The 21432-nt window shown below is 35.2% G+C and overlaps 2 protein-coding genes across 10 annotated transcripts in view; one reads left to right on the forward strand and one right to left on the reverse strand.

Annotated features, from left to right (window-relative positions):
• LOC111504205 (potassium voltage-gated channel seizure) overlaps positions 1 to 21432 on the reverse strand; it is a 741437-nt gene that overhangs the window by 596085 nt on the left and 123920 nt on the right. For all 9 annotated transcript variants that reach the window (XM_074183663.1, XM_074183665.1, XM_074183666.1 and 6 more), the window contains exon 2: positions 16111 to 16341. In XM_074183663.1, coding sequence (XP_074039764.1) covers positions 16111 to 16341 — 231 coding nt within the window. The remainder of the gene's footprint in view (positions 1 to 16110; positions 16342 to 21432) is intronic.
• LOC141485843 (uncharacterized) lies at positions 5949 to 14942 on the forward strand. Its single transcript, XM_074183391.1, is given in 4 exon segments — positions 5949 to 6066; positions 13361 to 13654; positions 14124 to 14275; positions 14277 to 14942. Coding segments are annotated over 4 exon segments (1188 nt in total). The 3' UTR covers positions 14901 to 14942.

Genomic DNA, 21432 nt, shown 5'->3' on the forward strand with positions numbered 1-21432 from the left:
GTTTCATCGAAAAAAAAAAAGATAACACCGATGTTGATAATGTACTGAAAACTGAAAAATTATTTGACAAGATACAAAATTTTGACTTGGGTGGAAGTTTCAGGCTTGTATTTGATTCGCAACTTCTTCATAGTGTACTACTATAGTACTAGTCAAGCCTTGTTATTTGATGCCCATATTGAGGTTGTTATGGAAAAAAAGTAATCCACCATCTTGAGATTGCATCTTTTTCAAAATCTACTACTATTCTACCATTCAAGCCTTGTCATTTGATAAACATGTTGAGGTAGCTGAGGAACGATATGTAATCCACCATTTTGTTGATACGGCTATCTTGAATTTGCATCCTACTCAAACTTTACTATTATTCTACTAATCAAGCCCTGTCATTTGATAACCATATTGGTGTAGTTGTGGAACGATATTTTTTCTACCATTTTGTAGTTACGGCCATCTTGAATTTGAATCTTATTCAAAGTAAATCTAAAGCAAATGGAACTTCAAACGTTCAAGCCAGTCTCTATATACCTACACAGTAGGTTTAATGGACTGACGCCTATCAGAAAACAACTACTCCCCTGGCTAATACCACGAAGGGCGTTGGATTATATCAGACAGGCGTCAGTGCAGGAATCTTCACAGAAAATGTCCTGCATATGCAATTGGCAATACAACTGAAAGAGTCGACCTTCAATTATGGAACGGGCACACTTGAAGACCGGTTTCGGGCTTATTAGCCACTCATCAGTGCAAGATAGTGACCATCATCGACCTAAAGTCAATGTTATTCCACAATTGAAAATCGGAATTCTTTCAGAGTATTTCATTCCTCTTCCGAAGTTGGAGCGAACATCAAAAATGTCACTCCATCTAGTGGACGAGGAACTAACCAACTGCACATCCGTAATTTGCCCGATTCCTCTAAATAAGGAATAAAAACATTCTTATTAGTCAATGGGCTATGCTTGAAGACTGGCAATAAACAAATCTAAAGCAAATGGAACTTCAAACGTTCAAGCCAGTCTCTATATACCTACACAGTAGGTTTAATGGACTGACGCCTATCAGAAAACAACTACTCCCCTGGCTAATACCACGAAGGGCGTTGGATTATATCAGACAGGCGTCAGTGCAGGAATCTTCACAGAAAATGTCCTACATATGCAATTGGCAATACAACTGAAAGAGTCGACCTTCAATTATGGAACGGGCACACTTGCAGACCGGTTTCGGGCTTATTAGCCACTCATCAGTGCAAGATAGTGACCATCATCGACCTAAAGTCAATGTTATTCCACAATTGAAAATCGGAATTCTTTCAGAGTATTTCATTCCTCTTCCGAAGTTGGAGCGAACATCAAAAATGTCACTTCATCTAGTGGACGAGGAACTAACCAACTGCACATCCGTAATTTGCCCGATTCCTCTAAATAAGGAATAAAAACATTCTTATTAGTCAATGGGCTATGCTTGAAGACTGGCAATAAACAAATCTAAAGCAAATGGAACTTCAAACGTTCAAGCCAGTCTCTATATACCTACACAGTAGGTTTAATGGACTGACACCTATCAGAAAACAACTACTCCCCTGGCTAATACCACGAAGGGCGTTGGATTATATCAGACAGGCGTCAGTGCAGGAATCTTCACAGAAAATGTCCTGCATATGCAATTGGCAATACAACTGAAAGAGTCGACCTTCAATTATGGAACGGGCACACTTGCAGACCGGTTTCGGGCTTATTAGCCACTCATCAGTGCAAGATAGTGACCATCATCGACCTAAAGTCAATGTTATTCCACAATTGAAATTCCGATTTTCAATTGTGGAATAACATTGACTTTAGGTCGATGATGGTCACTATCTTGCACTGATGAGTGGCTAATAAGCCCGAAACCGGTCTGCAAGTGTGCCCGTTCCATAATTGAAGGTCGACTCTTTCAGTTGTATTGCCAATTGCATATGCAGGACATTTTCTGTGAAGATTCCTGCACTGACGCCTGTCTGATATAATCCAACGCCCTTCGTGGTATTAGCCAGGGGAGTAGTTGTTTTCTGATAGGCGTCAGTCCATTAAACCTACTGTGTAGGTATATAGAGACTGGCTTGAACGTTTGAAGTTCCATTTGCTTTAGATTTGTTTATTGCCAGTCTTCAAGCATAGCCCATTGACTAATAAGAATTATTCAAAGTATACTACTATTCTACTAGTCATACATTATCATTTGATAATCATATCGAGATAGTTTTGGAACGATATCTAATTCATCATTTTGTAGCTACGGCCATCTTGAATTTGTATCTAATTCAAAGTGTATTACTATTCTACCAATCAAGCCCTGTCATTTGATAACCATATTGAGGTAGTTGTGGAACGTTATGTGATCAACCATTTTGTGGCTACGGCCATCTTGATTTTGGATCTTGTTCAAAGTTTACTACTATTGTACTAATCAAGTCCTGTTATTTGATACCCATATTGAGGTAGTTGTGAAAAAATATGTGATTCGCCATTTTGTAGCTGCGGTCATGTTGGATTTTCAATGATACAGAATTAACTGAACTGTATTGTATGTACCAAATATCGGATCAATCTGTCAACAGAAAGAGGGTCTCACTTAGATTGCTAAATTTGATCCAAACAAACAAACAACAGGGCAAGGTTTTATAATAAATATGATAAATCTTTAATGTACACCATCTTTTATATTCTTAAATTCGGTAGTTTATACCGACGTGACAATTCTTTTTCACACATTCAATAGTTTGGTAGTTATTGACAAACCTCTAATATTGAAATAAAGTTGTCTCATTTATTTATACAGCAAGTCGAAACCCATTTACCGGAAGAACGTAATGAGTGAGTATAAAGCACAAAAAGCAAACATTAGCTGAACTAATATTATGAAGAGACTAAATTTGTTTGTTTGTAATGAATAAATTCAAAAACCATCATGTCGATTTATTTTTGAAATTCTCTAGCATATGGAAAGCTTCATCATTAGCAAGTAACAAAGACAGTATTTTATTTGAGAAAAATTAAGATTCACTATGAAAAATTCATAACATAACCTAATGTACAACATAACCTAATGTAAAGTTGCCTATAATTTCTTTGTCGCCAGTTATTCAAAAAATACAAACGTGAGAAGTAAAATTGCTAAAACTACTGTTCTTCGAAAAAACCAAAATAAGAATCAATCTGTTTGAAAATCTGTTTGAAATCTGTTTTTCCGTTGATCAGCTGATTTCTATATAAATCATTTCTGAGAAGACACTTGACTTGAATATGGAAATGGTTTGGAAATTTCTGACAATTTGTCTAGTTTTATATAATTCATCCAGTTTTTCTGGTAATGTTCAATTCTTGCATGTGTCGTTAGCGATATTTCCATCATTACAAGAATTTCGCCACAATTACAGCCTACGGCAGCGTATAAATGGACAAGCATCGACAAAGAAGACAGTTTCAACTTCAGCTACCAAGAAGCAGATTACATGAATATGGCGAGTGCAATTTTGCCGAAACGTATTGGTTATATCAATGACGAACGGGCGGATATACACTCGGGATACCACTTTAGCATATGATACCATCCGTGAGAGACAACGCCTTAGTATATCACAGCTCTACGGAAAGGAAACATGGAAGAACACTAGAAGATACAAGGAACTGAAAACGAAGAAGTCAATGTCACTATGCAGTGTAACATTTTTGAAGAGATATCATGATATGGATCTACAACAAACATGCACAAGATTATCATATCACACAAACACAAGCAGCACCGATGTAATTTTCTATAAAGCGAGCCAATTCTTTCTGAAGAAAAAATGAGATAATTGAAAGAAAGGTCTGTCACGTATAATACTGAAATATAAAATACACTCTACTCTTTGAGACCTGGTTGAACGATTAGCCAACTGGAGAGTAGAAACAGATGCCGAAACAACAACAGAAGAACATTTGAAAAAGTTTGATGATCTCTCTAAAAAACATACACAAAAACAGCAAATCAAATCAGATGTCACAATATCTCCCATCACCTAACAAACCAAGTTCAATCAAAGGGCTTCAATTTCACTATAGCCATCAAAAAGCTGCCAATCGAAGAAAAAATCTGTAGTGCAGAAACAGCTGTTGACGATCACCTGCGAAAAAAAGAAGGTGAAAAACTTCGACAAGATATATCCGATGTATTTGAAACCATCGAAACCAGTAGACCATCACAACCCAATCTAACCAGAGAAAAACTTTGGGAGAACATTGATATCTTATACTACAGACAGACGAAGGCGCCGTTACCATCGTTCTAGACACGAAAGGAAACAACAGAAAAATGAAAGACATACTCAACGGTGAAGCATATAAACAAAGAAATCGAGATTCTACAACCTATCAAAACAGAAAAAAGAGTCACCAACAAACGACAAAGCCTAGAAACAAATCATACCTAGAGCCAATGCCCCAAGTTATATGGATTACTAAAAATCCACAAATGAAACACACCTTCAGCACAATTGATTTTCTATTACAGCCACTTGAAAGGTATTTGACCAGCACAATAGAATCACTTACACAACATTTGCAACCATATGTGAAGAACTCAGAGCATTTCATCAGTTTCATAAATAACGTCAAATTGGACACGAACGATACCTATATTGTGCCAATCTGAAGATAATATCCTTGTATATTACTGGAGTTTTTTCCCAACACCAAACTGTTATTTCAACACCTCGACATGTATTTCGATCACCATGTGATCATTTCTAAGAGAAAGATCAAACAGTTCGATCTTCCTTCTGAAGATGATCACTTGGTGATTGAAACACGTGTCGAGGTGTTGAAATAACAGATTGGTGTTGGAAAAAACCCAGTAATATTCATTACTACACCGAAGGTTCGAAACAGTGCATCACAAGTATATGATATCCTTGTACCACAATGTACCAATGAATGAAACTCTGAACCAAAAAGTATTGAACGAAGTTCTACTAGCTTACGTTATTGCACTCTCAGACCACTTCTTGGAAAACATATATTTCAACTTCAACAAAAAACTCTATAGACAAACGAAAGGTAATCCAATGGATTCTGCATTGTCATCTGTCATCTGCAAACTATTCATGGGCTATTTTGAAATCAATACTGTGTACAACGCTTCGAAAATAATCCAAATTATTACTGAGATATGTCCACGACATTTTCATCATTTGGTCTCAAAAACATGAAGAACTTGACCGTTTCATGACGTACCTGAACTCAATCCTCTAGAAAATTCAGTTCACGTTGGAGATGTAAAAAAATGAGTGACTTTTTTTGTTCTTACTTGTTAGAAAAAAATCTAGCGAAGTAATTCACAGCCTACAGGAAACCAACAAAACAAATATTAACAGATACATGAACGTAGTGTCACATCACTATCCATTTGTGTTGGATGGCGGTAGCCAAAAACGTTATATAAAAATCTTGACGCGAAGATAAGAAGGAACAAGAAATTAAAGACAGAAAACAATGATAACACCAACACGAAAGAAACTTAAGTTATGCTGCTCTGAGTCAAAAGAGTAATAGATAAAATAGGGATTATTCTGAAAAGTCACGACATATAGACAACATTCAAACTTATGAAAACCTTGAACAACCAAAAAGACGAAGTCAACCTAAAAAACAAGGCATATATAAAATCGCATGTGAAGATTGCAGCGGAGAATATATCGACCAAACAAATAGGTGAACACAAACTCTCACTTCGCAACAAACTGAAACCACCTTGATACAGGTCACAGCATCGTCACAATCGACATTGAGAAGATCTAACTAATAGAGATGATGCACATTACCTCTCAGCTGCTGGAGATCCATCATATCCAAAACAAAGGTCAGTACACCATAAAAACAGACATGTTTGGTGAGCCCCATTGAATGGTTAAAGTAGGAAGAATGATCGATATTCCTTCTTCGAAGAGCATGAACGGGTATGAAAAGGAAACAGTAGCAGTGCCAGTTGTTCAAATGGAAGAGTATAACGGAAGAATAATAACCGTCAGCGAGTCTGACAGTGAGTTGGACAATACTGACTGTACTAGGATTTCATCAATTGTAGGTATTTGATAATATTCCCTTTTGATGCCCGATTTAGATTTACCGCCGTTACATTTGCAATACCCTTGCCTTGCCTCAACTCTCGTGAAACTTTATGTCCTTCTAAATGCATATAATCAAATTAAAACTCGCGATGATATCAATGAAAAATCTCTATCCTTGAAAGATGTGCCGAGTTTTCTAAGATGCCTGTTATATATCTACATAACAAGCAAATTCTGGACACTGTGTAAAATACTATAATTAAACAATGATTCAGTGTTTGTTTATAGTTTTCGAAGTTGACTTTTATATTCAGCGCAAAACAACTTCCTGGCTCCGGTTGAATAATTCAAATTCCTTTATATTTCTCAATTTAATAAAATCCAGTAATTATTCCGAAGAGAAAATAATAATAATAATAACTTTATTCACAACGTATACAGATTAGAGTACAATTAAAACAAAATATGTGAACAAAGTGGTTTGGCGATAAGAGCAGAGCTCTTGTTTCGCAAGAAGTTATAAAGAATATGTAAGTACATAAATATTTGTATAAAAATATGTATGGCCTTCATGGAGTAGAAACTACAAAACATTTTATTGAATTTTGTGAATTTGATGTTATAGTTGAGAAATCTGACGAGAAACGTGAATTTCTAGACATGATCAACTTCATGAATCTCCTTTGTAATACCTCTAACGGATTGAGGTGTACACGCAGAGCTGATCCCCATGCTGTTATACCATATCTCAAATGGCTCTCTACTCTACTATAATTGATTAAGTTCTTTGTGAGGTAAGTAATTTTTCAAGGAACGGAAGTTGTGCAGCATTGTTTTCAGTTTTTTCATTGTATATTTTATATGAGAGTCCCACCTTAAGTTTCTATCTATGTAGACGCCCAAGTATTTGATTTCTCTCAGGGAATCTATTTTTATTGTTTTTCCTTGTTCGCCGACATCAAGAGTTTCAAATGGACAATCATTGGATTCATTGCAGCTAAAAGGAAGGAAATTAGTTTTTCCAGATTCACTGTCAGGAGCCTTCGGTCAAACCATTTTTTGAGCAAGTGGAAATGTGTTTCTACGTTATTTTTCAAATCAAGCCAAGTGTCTGCCTCATAGAATATCGCAGTATCGTCTGCGTATCCAAATATTTTCCCAACGCTGTCCAAATTGAATAATTCATTTAGATATAAATTGAAAAGCAGTGGACCCAGTACCGTACCTTGTGGGACTCCACATTCTATTTATTTTGATTGCTGATTGTATCTGCAATTCGCACAACTGCATTCTATTTCAAAGATAGCTTTCAAAAAGCGTCTATAAATAGACATAAAGAAGGTTTTCCTATCTCCAAGGATTTATGTATCAATTCTGTCAGTTCAAAAATCGCGTCTTCGGTTGAGGTTTTTTCTTTGAAGCCAAATTGTCTATATGAAATCAATTCGTATTTGGTTATAAATGAGTTCATTCTTTTCTTTATTCTTTTAGCAATTTTTCGAAAATATTTGATAGATGGGTGATGAGCAAGATTGGTCTATAATTTGTGGTTTCAGTTTTATCTCCTTTTTTATGGATAGGAGTCACTACTGCAGTTTTGAATGTGTCGGGCCACAAACCAAGTAATATACATTTATTAATAATAAAAACTTAACGATTTAGTATATAATGTGATATTGATTTTAGCAGTTCTGCTTTAATTTCGTCTTTTCCTACCGCATTTTTTGTTTTTAAGGTCGCAGATTGAAGCGTTTACTTCATTTTTATCAGTTAGGCTTAAGACAAAAGAGTTTGGTAAAATATTTGGATGAAAAACGAGGTTATTATTTTTGACTATTTTATTTGCCAATTTCTTTCCAATATCTACGAAATTATAGTTGAATTCATTGGCTATGTCTCTGTTCTTTGTTAGGAGTACTCCCTGATCATTTTTTATTGGTCCAATTGTAGTTGATTTAGGTTAAGTGCCGGTGATTTCTTTCACAATATTCCATAGTTGTTTGGTATTTTGTTTTTTGTATTCTATTTTGTTCTTATAATAATTTTGCTTGGTGGTTTTTATCAAATTGTTGACTTTGTTTCTCAAATTTTTGTAATGGTTTTTTAATGCTGTCAGGGTATTTGAGACTAGTTTTGAATAAACAATTTTTCTCGTTAATCATTTTCAGTAAAGAGTTTGTTAACCATGGTGAAATTTTGGTATTTTTTCTAAATCTCTTTTTCAGATTGGTACAACTATTTAAAATGCTCAAAATTGTAGTGATGAAGTTATTCAGTGCTATATTTGGATCTAGGATCAGGTATACGTTTTCCCAATTTGTGTCTTCTAACTTTTTGAATAATTTCTCATAATTTATGTATGAAATATATTTGTTGTTAGATTCATTGTTATGTGTGCTTTTTGTAACAATTTGTATTATTGTCGTTGAGTGGTCTGTTATATTTGTTTTCACTATGAGGGGTATAATCGTATCTGTTATATTTAATTTTGATTTAATAAAAATATGTTTGAGACATGAGTTTACTCTTGTTGGCTCATTGAAAGTGGAAATATATCTATATTCATTTAGAGTATTCTAATATTCAAATTTATTTTCATCTTCTTTGAGAAGATTTATATTCATATCGCCGATGAATATATAGTAACTTTCTGTTTCGGTTTGATTATTTTCTAAGTATTTCTGAAGATTACGAATGAAATCACCTATGTCGGAAGATATTGATCTACAGCATACTGTCACGAATATAGATTTTTTTCCAAATTTAATAAATGTTTTTAAAAATTGTATGTGCTCTATTTTAGTTATATCAAAATCGAATACATAATTGTTTTTTATATAAAATATTGCTCCGACATTTTGATTATAATTACCTTCATTGTAAATTGGATTGTAACCCGGTATATTGTATAAATTTGTGTTTAAGATTTTCCTTGTTTCTGTTAATACAAGACAGTCAAATTCAGTGTTTACATTTTGTAAAATTATTTTGAACTCATCGAGGTTTTTATCAATGCTTCTTCTAATGTTGGTATGTAATATTGTGAAACTGTTATTTTCATTGTTTACTTTCAATATATTTTTACACTCGCATGCGTTATTTATGGTGAAAGTTTTAACTGAATTTACTTCAAAGTCTCGAATATACTGATCCATTATTATCCATAATTTCTAATACATACATACGTTGAACAAAAGAGTAAAGTATGAGTATTATTTTGCTGAATTATTTCTTTCCTTTGATATGTGACTTGGGTAGGGTTCGTTTATTAGTATCGCAAACAGTAATTATTTTCCACCAGAAGTTATATGATAAAATTCAGGAATCACGAAGGGAAAACGAGCAAGAAGTGAAAAAATCACAACAAATATTAGAAACCAAAAAGTTAAAAAAACCCAAAATATATTTTTCTTATAGCATATTTGATGTTGGATCTAGTGTCATTCTGTGACACTTGGCATAATTGTAATTCAACCTTTTTCAAGTTCACCAAAAACATCGGTTAAGTACTGGAAAAATCCTAGAGACGTTGCCTGTGCAAAATTGGAAATTTAGGTTGGTTTCAAATGGCTATATTCATTTTGGAGCAATGCCATCCTCTAAACAAGGTAGTTCTCAAAAACGTGGAGTTCAGAGTGTTTTTATTTCAAGGACAAAACACAAGTACTACAGGAAAATCCCCGAGGTGCTTCCAGAGCGGTGCTTGTGTGTGTAGTGATTCACATTGGATTTGAATCGCTGGATATTAAATTCATGTGGAAAAACATTATAAGGACGTTTATTTCACATAAACGCAGTTCTCCAAATGTGCAGTGAAGTTTAAACTTCAAAACGATGAGCAGCCACATTCCGTCACGTATTTCTGATATGTACCGCTCTTGGTGGAATCAAATATGGCAAGTCACTTGACTCCCGTGAAAGTATCTATGAAAGAAAGACAGATCTCGAACCTTTCTTCGATGACTCTTTTCTGCATGAAATCCAGCAGCTTCAGGGTATGGTCAGGGGTGGATCTACATACAAGATTGTCTCTGGTCTGGATTTCTGGTCATACTGACCTGGAACACAATAAGGCTGCTGACTCCCCTTCAAAGGAGGATGCTGCAAGCAGCTTCATCGGACCAGAACCTGTCATTGGCATCGTTTTAGGCTTTCCGAAACGAACATTGAACACCTGGATGACATGGCAGAAGCTTCTGGCAGAATCTTCCAGGACTGGCTCACTCCAAGACGTTTATTCATCCTTCGAAGCTTGATACCAGACAGTTGTTGGACTACAGTAGGGATCAACTACGATGTCTAACAGGCCTTCTCACAGCTCATTGTCATTTTAATCATCATATGCGTAGACTCGGACTGTAGGAAGACAGATGGTAAGAGTACGGCAGAGCCGTACTCTTACCATCTAAAATACCACTCACCATTCAAACTAATCGGCTTAGTTAAGAAGGTGGGTTTATTTGGTCGAGTGTGAACAATATTCCAAAAAAGGTCAAATGATCTGAGCTTTATAAGGCATCAAGAGTTGGTGAGGTTTGTACAGTTTTTTGATTAGGTGTTTCAATCTTTTGAGAAACTGCCTTTACAATTTCAGCGACATGATTGTGCCCAGACATATTGTTGTCCATTGTAACCCCCAACAAACCTATCGAAGCAGAAAGCGGAATTGTCTGTCCTAACATTATTATATATTCAAAGACACAAAAAATCAGGCATCGGTTCCATCCAAAAAGATAAAGCCGATGCCTGGGTTTTTGTGTCTTTGAATGGAACCTGGTTAATTTCACCCCAATTCGAAATCGCCTCTAGATCTTCATTGAGATATGCAACCTCCTGCTGCCGGTAAGGAGTGCATCCACAGCCAATGTCATGGAATCCAAATAGAATGACGAGATGACAAGTGTGCTGTCTTCAGCAAAGCAATATACGGGATTTCTGTTTTTTTCCAATGAGTCATAGATATACAATAAAAAGAGAGCTGAAGACAACATGGATCTCTGGGGAACACCAGCGTTGATGGTGAAAGTATTCGAGAGATATTCTTCGACGGCCACTGTGGAGAACGTTCTTTCAGGAAACTGGAAAGTCATACACAAAAATGATACGACAAGCCATATCATCGCAGTGTGGCCAGCAAACACTCATGCCACACACGGTAGCTAAAGTGCGCCACATAGTTGACGTGATAATCTCGGTAGTATAGTTGGTCGAACAATTCACCCGAAAATTGTTAACCTCTCCTCAATGGTCTATGCTACTAAAGCTTCGTCTAATTTACCAGAACAGATATTTAACAGAGTAATACCATGTGTCAAAACTATCAAAATGCTACATGCAAGGTTATGTGAAACTGGGAGTTTTAATAGAAATGCAGGTGGTGGAAGACCGGTAACTGTAACAATGCCTGAACTAGAAGAAGCTATACTCGATGCAATGGAAGAAGATCCTTCAAATAGTACCAAGAAGATTACACTGCAGCTGGAAATCAGCCCAAAAACCGTATGTTAAGTTCTGAAAGGAAACCTCCTATACCCATAATACATACAGCGAGTCCAAGCTTCACTGCCTCGGGTTTGTCATCCAAGAATAATGTTTCGCAATAATCATTTTTTCCAAACATTTCATTTACGGATGAAGCAAATTTTTCACTAGATGCTATCATGAACTTTCAGAATGGCCATTTTTGGGCCGACGAAAATCCTCATATTATTAGAGAAAGTCACTTTCACTAACAACTTTCGCTGAACATTTGGCTAGGAATGATGGGTAACAGGTGATTCCTACACAGTTTTTGTGATAGATCATTTACTCATTTTGATAGAGGAAGTGTCGATACTTGTGAGAGGCAGCGTATGGTTTATGCACGACGGGGCTCCAGCTCATTTTATTGTTTTGCTGGTCAACATCTCGACATCACCTACCCTAATCGCTGGATTGGACGTGCAGGACCTCAAAATTGTCCAGCTCGCAGTCCTGATATGAATCCTCTATATTTCTATTTATGTGGCATCTGAAGGCTCTTGTTCATAAAACTCCTGTACTAGATGTGAATGACTTGAGGAATTGAATAATCGACAATTGCAATGCCATAAAGGATACTCCAGGTATTTCCGAACGTGTCAGACAAATAATAACAAATCGATTGCAGTCGTGTATTTTATCATTGACATTCTGCTCGTTTACTTAGAGATCAAAATCGCTTATTATTTACTTACTTACTTATTTTATTTTGTCCAGGGATAGTTTTTAGAATTTTTTTTTTCGAAAACGAAGCTTGATATGAGGAGAACACAAGCAACAAAATAGTTGTGCTTGATCTAAAAAAATGAAAAATTATGAAAAAGTCAGTGGCATTGTTTTTTTCTCAATATTGTTGGCTGTGGTCCCACTGAGACGTCACTGGACCCAATAATTTCAATCTATCACGGTCTAAATAAGCGCCTTATTACTTCAAATAACTGTGGCAAATTTCAACCAAATGGCTGTAAGGATATTTATGAGATACAGCGCTTCAAAGCGCTGTACCTCAGAAACGGAGCAACTTTTTTTTAACGACTTAACGAATCACCCTCTGAAGTTTCGAATCGCAGTCAGAAAACACCCTGTATATTAGGAGTGATAACCAAATTAATCTCACGTGATAAAATCTACAAAGTAGTTTTATAAAATTACACATCAATCTGAATGTGTTTAGCCAATCAATTACGTCCATGATAGGCCGAAAAAGTACAAATTAGAATTTGGTCCCCATTTTGAAAGTGGATTTGGCCAAGAAGTCGAAAATAAACCCAGGTGCTATGAAAGTGGTCTCGCAGTGGTCATAGAAATCAACAAGATGCAAGAGGAAGCTGTTTTAAAATGTGCAGTAAGGTTTTTGTTTTATGTTATGAAATTAATTTTGAATTCAAAACTGAGAAGGTATATAGAAGAAATGGTTTCTATCAGATACACGGACGGAATCAGAAGCGGAAGATGATATGAATATGACAATGAATCCTGCTTCTGTTATTGATGGTAAGGAAATACCGGAACAGTGAACAAGGTGTAACTACTAGAGGTACAAAAAGAATCAAAACAGTTCCTATAAAACCAAAAAATTCAAGGATACAAACCAAAAACCCAGATTCGTGGAAAACACATGAGGCGAAACTCTACACATGAATATTGTAGCTCCCAAAACCATTTGCTCAGGCTGTTAAGGCACTGAAAAATACATACTGAAATGAAGTACCGAATTCAACGCCGACAAACGGAAATCAATACTAGATGATTTTTATAATCTTGATGTAAACTCAAAAAATGCCTTATTATTTAGATGTATTACTCCTAAGGCAGTTGCTCATGAACGTAAAAATGCTGTAAAGCATAAGTCTCATTTATATAAGTACTCACTGGTTTTGGATAATCAGCAAATTTATGTTTGTAAAAAGTCCTTCTGTGCATTACATCAAATCAGCCGTAAAAAAGTCGACATTATCAAGAGTAAACTAAAAACTGGACAATTAGCTCCATCCTCAGATAAAAGGGGTCGACATATGAACAGACCACACAAAATAATGAGCCTGTAGAGCAAGCCATTATCTCGCACATTAATAAATTTCCCACAGAACAATCACATTATTTCCGTAACAGTAATCCACATAAAAGATATCTGGCCACAAATATGAACATGTCACTCATGTATAGAAGACTAAGGAACAGAACATGCCAGAAATTTTTTTTATAAAAAAATCAATATACTCACGAATTTTCTTCACTAAGTTTAATTTGTCGTTCAGCAGTCCAAAAAGTGATACATGCAGAAAATGCGACTCTGCACAATCAACTGAAGAACACAGAGATAATGTGAAATTGGGTTTTGAAATGATGTCCAAGGACCGTGAAAGGGCATTGAAAGACGAAAATGAATGCTACATAACGGCCAATCTGCAGCAGACAATGCCTTTTCCCAAAATCACCACTTCAAAGGCTTTCTACTTATGACAAATCTGGTTTTATAATTTGGGCATCCACTGCATCACCACTGAAGGCCACCAATCGATAATGCAAACCTGGACCGAAGATGTACCCAGTAGGGGTAGTGCGGATCTTGTAAGCAGCTTATGGAATTTTGCGCAGACTTGCGAGAATGTGAAAACAAGAAGAAAACTGACAGTGTGGTCGGACTCCTGCTCTGGAGAAAAACAAGAATTTCCACATGATTTGCTTACATCAGTTGCTATTATTGAAAGGTATATTTGAAGTTATCGATCATAAATTTCCCGAAGTGGGCCACACTTATCTAGACTCCTACAGAGATTTTGGCCGGATTGAGAAAGTTCTCAGAAGACATAGTACTATAGTCACCCCTGACCAGTACAGACGAATAATTAAATCTGCATGCACAATACAGTCGGTTGTTAATGATATGGAGCAATATTTTCGTGATGTGGATAGTTTACCAAATAAAATGGGATTGGTTAATAAGAAGAAAAACCTGTTGAATGAGAAAGTTCCATTCAGGGGTGGTATAAAATGGATACGTATTGAGGAGTTCGGCAGCTACCTCTACAAAGAATCCTACGATGAGTATAAGCCCTTTAAAAAAGTTTCCCTTTCCAAAAATAACCCGCCTAAAAACAATTCGCCTCCTACAGAATTTGAATTCACCAGAATCCATAACAAAACAGGAAATATTTCTGAGCAAAAAATTCAGAATATTCGGGAGCAGTTACCTTTTATCTCAGAAGAACATAGGGGGTTCTATGAAAATATTATTGGTGAAGAAATCGACACCTCAAAGCAACAAAGACGGCGTGCCAAGTAAATCTCATGATTCATTTCAACTTTATCATTTTTTATGTGTATTTTTGTTATTACACTTTCTACATTTTTTTAATTCACCCAGTCCCTTCATGCCAGGAATGGAAAAAGGGGTTATGTACGTATGAAATGAGATTTTTATCAAAAAATGGTATAATAGCAAGAAGCTTTAAATCCTAAAAAAGAAGCACAGTGTAGTCTTTACTATTACACAAATCAATTATAAACTATCTTCTTTAGTTTTACTAAAGCCGATATATCTCATAAAGTCATTTTTGTAACATAACTCCTTCTTTCACTTGCCCCTTCAATTAAGACTGAGACATTGCTGCTAGTGAGATCTGATGAATGTGAGCCAAACGATTGTTGAGCAACATCAAATATTTCACAGCTCTTCCATTACTTTTTATCGAGAGTGTTTGTGAAATCACATTGATATTCCAGAAACTGAAATCACAGATGTATTTGATGTCTACCAACTCTTTTTCCTGAAAATTAATATGTATCACCACCAAAAACAAACATTTGAATTACTCACACATGAATATGATACACTTCAACGAATTCAACATATCACACCACAAATGCAAAAACTAATACCCCAACGGTCATATAAATACCTTGCTCCAAAATTATACAACACTCTTCCACATGAAATCAAATTGATCCACATCGCTTCAAAAAAGAACTGAAATCTTTCATACATGAAGAACCCCGGAAAAAATTTCGTGAAGTCATTGTTGGTCGACTCGAATGATCAATACTTTTTATAGTCTTTCATCTCTCCTCTCATTCACTACTCGCTAGTATATAACCTAATGTATTACAACATTAAATTATGGGTAATATGTATAAGTTTATATTTCTCTATTGTAGTTTTATCGATATTGTCTTTGTCTTTTGTCTTTTATTATATTTATTTTCTTTTTTAGCACGTTCAGAGCTTCTGTGATGTCTTGTTTATTCATACATAAATCTTATATAATTCATGTAAATTGGCAGGATGAATAAACTTTATTATTATTATTATTTCTCTTGTCTTGAATCTTTCATTCGATTTAATTATTTGAGATTATTTCAAGAGAAAGTACTGAGAGAAAAACAAAATGAATTCCTTGTAATGATAATTATAAAACAAATTATATTGTCAGTCTTTTCAGGTTTTTCAAATTTTATCCAAATATTTAATCACGATATGAAAACTGAGCACTTACCGTCTTTTCGGTAATACAAAATTTCGGCGTGTTTTTCGACGCCATCTTGCAGGGCTTCCCTGAGACTTGTGACAGCTCCTTGGGAGGTTAACGGGCCGCACAGGAACTCGCAAGAGGCCGGTCTCTGCATAACATCGGCCCTGGAGTAGCCTGTTAGTCGACAGAACCCGTCCGAGCAGTAGATAATGTGGCATTGTCCTTCTCTGCTATTTGCTACCAAAAACGAACGATCTGAAACAAAACCGCCGCGATTATTGGTCAATACAGACATACGGTTGATTTAAATTCAGTGTGCGCCTTTGGTAACTTTTGTTGACAGCAGACACTGTTTTTTTGCTCATGGGCGCATAAAAGAAAAATATATCTAGTGGAAATCAATACCTACATTATTGCCTGCTTTGAGAAGGTTTTTGTTCCAACTTTTCGTTGCAAACCGTCTATAATTCTTTGAAAAATTCAAGTTACATGAAAATTGTGTATATTCAGGATGAAAACATGATGGTATCTCAGATATAAGCCGTCAAATTGGGAAAACATGATAGAAGAGTCTAACGTAGGAGTGAAATATATAAATATTGGACAACGTCAGGAAGACTTATGAAAATTTTGTTTCCCGGGCTGTAGATTTTATTTTCGCAATAAGCAGTGAGGAATTCAAATAAATACACTTTTTTCGAAAAACATTATCACTTATATGGAACTTCTGTACATTTCTCACTTTCACTTATATTCATCAGTGATCTAAATGAAAATTTAAAGTACTTTGAGTGTTTGTTATTCGCAGACGAGCTTAGATTTTATAGAGAGATCGAAAACTCACAAGACTGTGTCAAATTGCAAAAGGACATCAATAGTGAATATCACTAGAGTTTTTTCCCAACACCAAACCGTTATTTTCAACACCTCGACGCGTGTTTTGATCACCAAGTGATCATCTTCAAGAGGAATATTAACTAGAATATGGAGATTTAGAATACGATATATTTAGAAAAGAAACAAGCACGTACAGGTATATTCCTGACAGATCACATCACTGTGGACAGCACAAACGTGCTGGGTTGAATTTTTTAGTGCATCGTCTTTTGACTTTTCCTCTAAGGAAATAGCAGGCACTAACGGTTTCTTGAGGGGTATTGTAGATGACTTAATAAGGAAGAAGGAGTTTAGGTTCAGAATGAACAAATCTTGACTTTCAGAAAGGACAAAAACCAAGATGAATACATCTCAGTTCCATACCACCAATATACGATGAACTTTGTTAAGATTTTCAAGGAACTAGGTATGAAGTTGATTTTTAAAACAAGTCATACACTACAGAGCCTTTTGGGAAGTCCAAAAGACAAAGTCGAGAATTTGGAAAAGTCTGGAATTTACGAAATTGAATGTAAGGACTGCGATGCAAAATATTATGGACAGACAAAAAGATCTATTGAAGAAAGATATAAAGAACACATAGCACACTTAAAATATGGAAGACCTGAAAAATCAGCATTCGCCCATTATATTTTTGAAACAGAACCATTCCATAGACTTCATTTCATTAAGATTATTTAGACAAGTTAACAACAACAGGCAACTAGATGCCTATGCCAGTGTGGAAACAAGTAAACACAATAATATTATGAATAACGATGACGGACCTATTCCAAATAGCATACCATATAGCTTCTTAAAATAATATTGTTGGGTTTACTGATTACTACATAAGGACACATTGCAAAAATAAATTTAGATAGGCAATATTGTGAAATTTTTATATAGCTGAAAATTGTTTTATATACAGCTATAACATTTAAACATATATTGTAAAATAATACATAAGGCAAAATTGTGAAATTGATTTAGGGTGGTATACCTGTATGGGTGGTACACCTGTATGGTTTATCTGTAGGGTATACCTATATAACACAAATAGCGTTAGCTTCGCGTCAGTTTCTAGTTTAATCTTCCTCTTGAAGATGATCACTTGGTGATCGAAACACGTGTCGAGGTGTTGAAAATAACGGTTTGGTATTGGGAAAAAACTCCAGTAATATTCATTACTAATATTCATTCCAAACAGTGCATCATAAGTACATCAATTGTGACCATCGATGGAGTGTAAAAAATGAGCTTTCGTTCAATATATCCGAATTTAGATTAGATTTGATTCGCTGGAGATTAAATCCATCCAGAAAAACGTTATCAGGAAGTTTATTCCACATAAACGCAGTTCTCCAGAAGAAAGAGATCTCAAACAGTGAAGTTCAAGATTTAATGAGTTAAACCTCATAACGATGAGTAGCCAGACCATCGCTAATTTCCAATATGTACCACTGTTGGTGGAATCAAATGTGCCACGTATCTTGGGCACCTCCCTTGAAAGTATTTATAGAAGAGAGACAAATCTCCAACCTTTCTTTGATGTTCCAGGCTATCAAAGGTTGCACGTGATGTTCGCGTCTCCAATCAGGCGGATGGCTCTGGATGGAATCCAGCAGTTTCAGGGTATGTGTGGGGGCGGAACTTCATACATAAGAACAATACTCCAAAGAAGATCTGATCTGAACTTCATGAAGCATCAAAAGTTGCTGAGGTGTGTACAGGTTTCTGGTTCGGAACAATGTTCCAAGCTTTTGACAAGCAGCCTTTGCAATTTCAGCGAAATGATTGTGCCAAGACATATTGGTGTCCATTTAAACAAACTTATCGAAGCAGAAAGCGGAACTGTCTAACCTGACATTTTTATATCCGATTCGAAGACAGTTATCTTCTTGGAGAAAACCGATGCCTGGGTTTTTGTGGCATTGAATTGAACCTGGTCACCATCCAACGAGGTGGGAACAATACTTCTTGATGCACCAAACATCGACAATGAAATGTATCTGAAGGCTTCTCAGATGGATTGGAGAAATATTTCATCTTAATCACAAATGTCAGTTTTGTCCGTCGTACATTCCGAAATTGCAGAAGTTAGATCCATCAAACCTTGAAATATGGAAATTAATCACATACTACTGACAGTGATGAATATACCACTGACAATAGTAGAAATGGAAAGAGTTAGGGATGTGGAATGCCTCGTTTTTCTCCATAATAGGACCCGAGGTTTGCTGGACTGACTTGGAGATTTGACCATATATTTGAATAAGAACAATATATAATTTCATATTGATAATGATGAGTCCGTTTTAATTCCACATCAGTTTTGAAATAATCAGGTTTAGAAAATTCTGATAATATTTGTCACTTACAAAAACAATTACATACAATTTATTCTCTGTGTTTTTTTCACAACTGAGTACATAGTTCAACTATTTTCAGCTTGTCTCATACAAATTGGCTTCTAAGTGATAACATATTTGTGTTGAAGTGATATAGGTATCAATACTTCGAGAAGAAAAAAAATTTGACCAGCTCAAATTTGTTACCTCAGTTTGGAAGAAATGCGTGCTGATATGTTTTATATGGTAGCACTATGTATTTGATTACTAGCATATAATTCAATCGCACCGTTCCATAATTCCTTTATCAAATTGTTATCTATATAAATGTTACAAAAAATGTCTTCTTTCATATTTCATACTCAATGTGATTTCCTCATACTATAATAATACATAATTATACATTCTAATGATCCTCAGCCTATTACTTGTTTCATAACCGAAATACGTTATGTATGTATGTATGTATGTATGTATGTGTGTATGTATGTGTGTATGTATGTTTGTATGTATGTATGTATGTATGTGTGTATGTATGTATGTATGTATGTATGTATGTATGTATGTGTGTATGTATGTATGTATGTATGTATGTATGTATGTATGTATGTATGTATGTATGTGTGTATGTATGTATGTATGTATGTATGTGTGTATGTATGTATGTGTGTATGTATGCATGTATGTATGTATGTATGTATGTATGTATGTATGTATGTATGTATGTATGTATGTATGTATGTATGTATGTATGTATGTATGTATGTATGTATGTATGTATGTATGTATGTATGTATGTATGTATGTATATATGTATGTATGGTATGTTTGTAACTCTCATTCTCGAGATCTGTATTGACAGAATTATCGGCATTATTTCTTGATCTATTTGCAGGCAGATGGCGCTGTTCGTAACTATCAATTATTGCTTGATCTGTTTGCGGACAAATCGTCAGCTGTGCGCCCAGATGAAACATCATGAAAACCCATAAAACGTTCTACCACATTACCATCTCTGACATATCTTAAAACGATTGAAAGTTGTGATGTATAGGTAATATAGGTAGTTTCATCAATTTCCCATGCAAAAAAAAGATACACTTTCAATCTCCTTGCTTATATTTTCCTTAATAATATATGCCACACTGTCTATAGACTCATTTTGGATGGTTTTTGAGGTGCCCGAAAAAACGCCACCGTTCAAAAAAGTGCCAAATTGTGAATCATATTTGTCTCTTAACATTAAAAGTTCCTTGTAATTGCCGCGATTAATCGAATATTCGGTTTCATCGCGTCCACGAAAAGCTGATTCTTGGGAGCCCAAATGAATCTCAATATCGATAAGTCTTTTTAAATTCGACCGATTTTCCCTAATCTGATTATTAAAAGAAATTATGGCCTCTTTTTGAGCTATATCTAAAGCTGTTGCTATATTTTGTTTGCTAAACAATTTTAATTCACAAGACGAAAATATATGCTCCTTAGATTTAAAATGTGTTTCTGTAGAACGAGGTAATTTTTTTAAATCGGAGTATACTATTTGAGACCACGTTTGGTATTCGGTTTGTACGGAAAATATAACACAGGGCCAACAAAAAAGTTTTTCTCGTTTAATGGAGCCGGTTAACCAATCGCATTTATCGTACCAACTAATATTGAATCCCTGATTTTGTCGATTATATGACGTTTTAATTGAAATCAAATTTGATTGAGGCCTTCCCAGAGTTTTGATAATGTAAAATTTACTATTATAAGATAAAGACTAAAGAATTATTTGTCAGCAACTCGACTATATCGTTAGATTTTTCAATTTCGTCCAACTTATCCATAATAAATGAAAAAAAAACTTACCGAGAAGTGAAAACCTCAAAACACCTTGAAATTGAAAAAAAAAACACTTCGAAAACACATTAAAAATATTATCAAAAAGCACTGCTATAATACAATACTGCCTGTTTCATACACAAATAACAAATATTATCAAGACACACTAAAACGATTTACTGAAATATTTTTCCGATGCGTCACGGCATCCCGTCCGAATAATTAAATAAAAAACAAACGCAGTCGTACACTAAAGGAGACCAACTGGAGGCTAGCCTCCTCTAACGCCGTAATT

The sequence above is a fragment of the Leptinotarsa decemlineata genome, unplaced genomic scaffold, assembly GCF_025532065.1.
Source record: "Leptinotarsa decemlineata unplaced genomic scaffold, Ldec_3_MD MMD2_tig00026340_RagTag_RagTag, whole genome shotgun sequence".
Taxonomy (NCBI): Eukaryota; Metazoa; Arthropoda; class Insecta; order Coleoptera; family Chrysomelidae; genus Leptinotarsa; species Leptinotarsa decemlineata.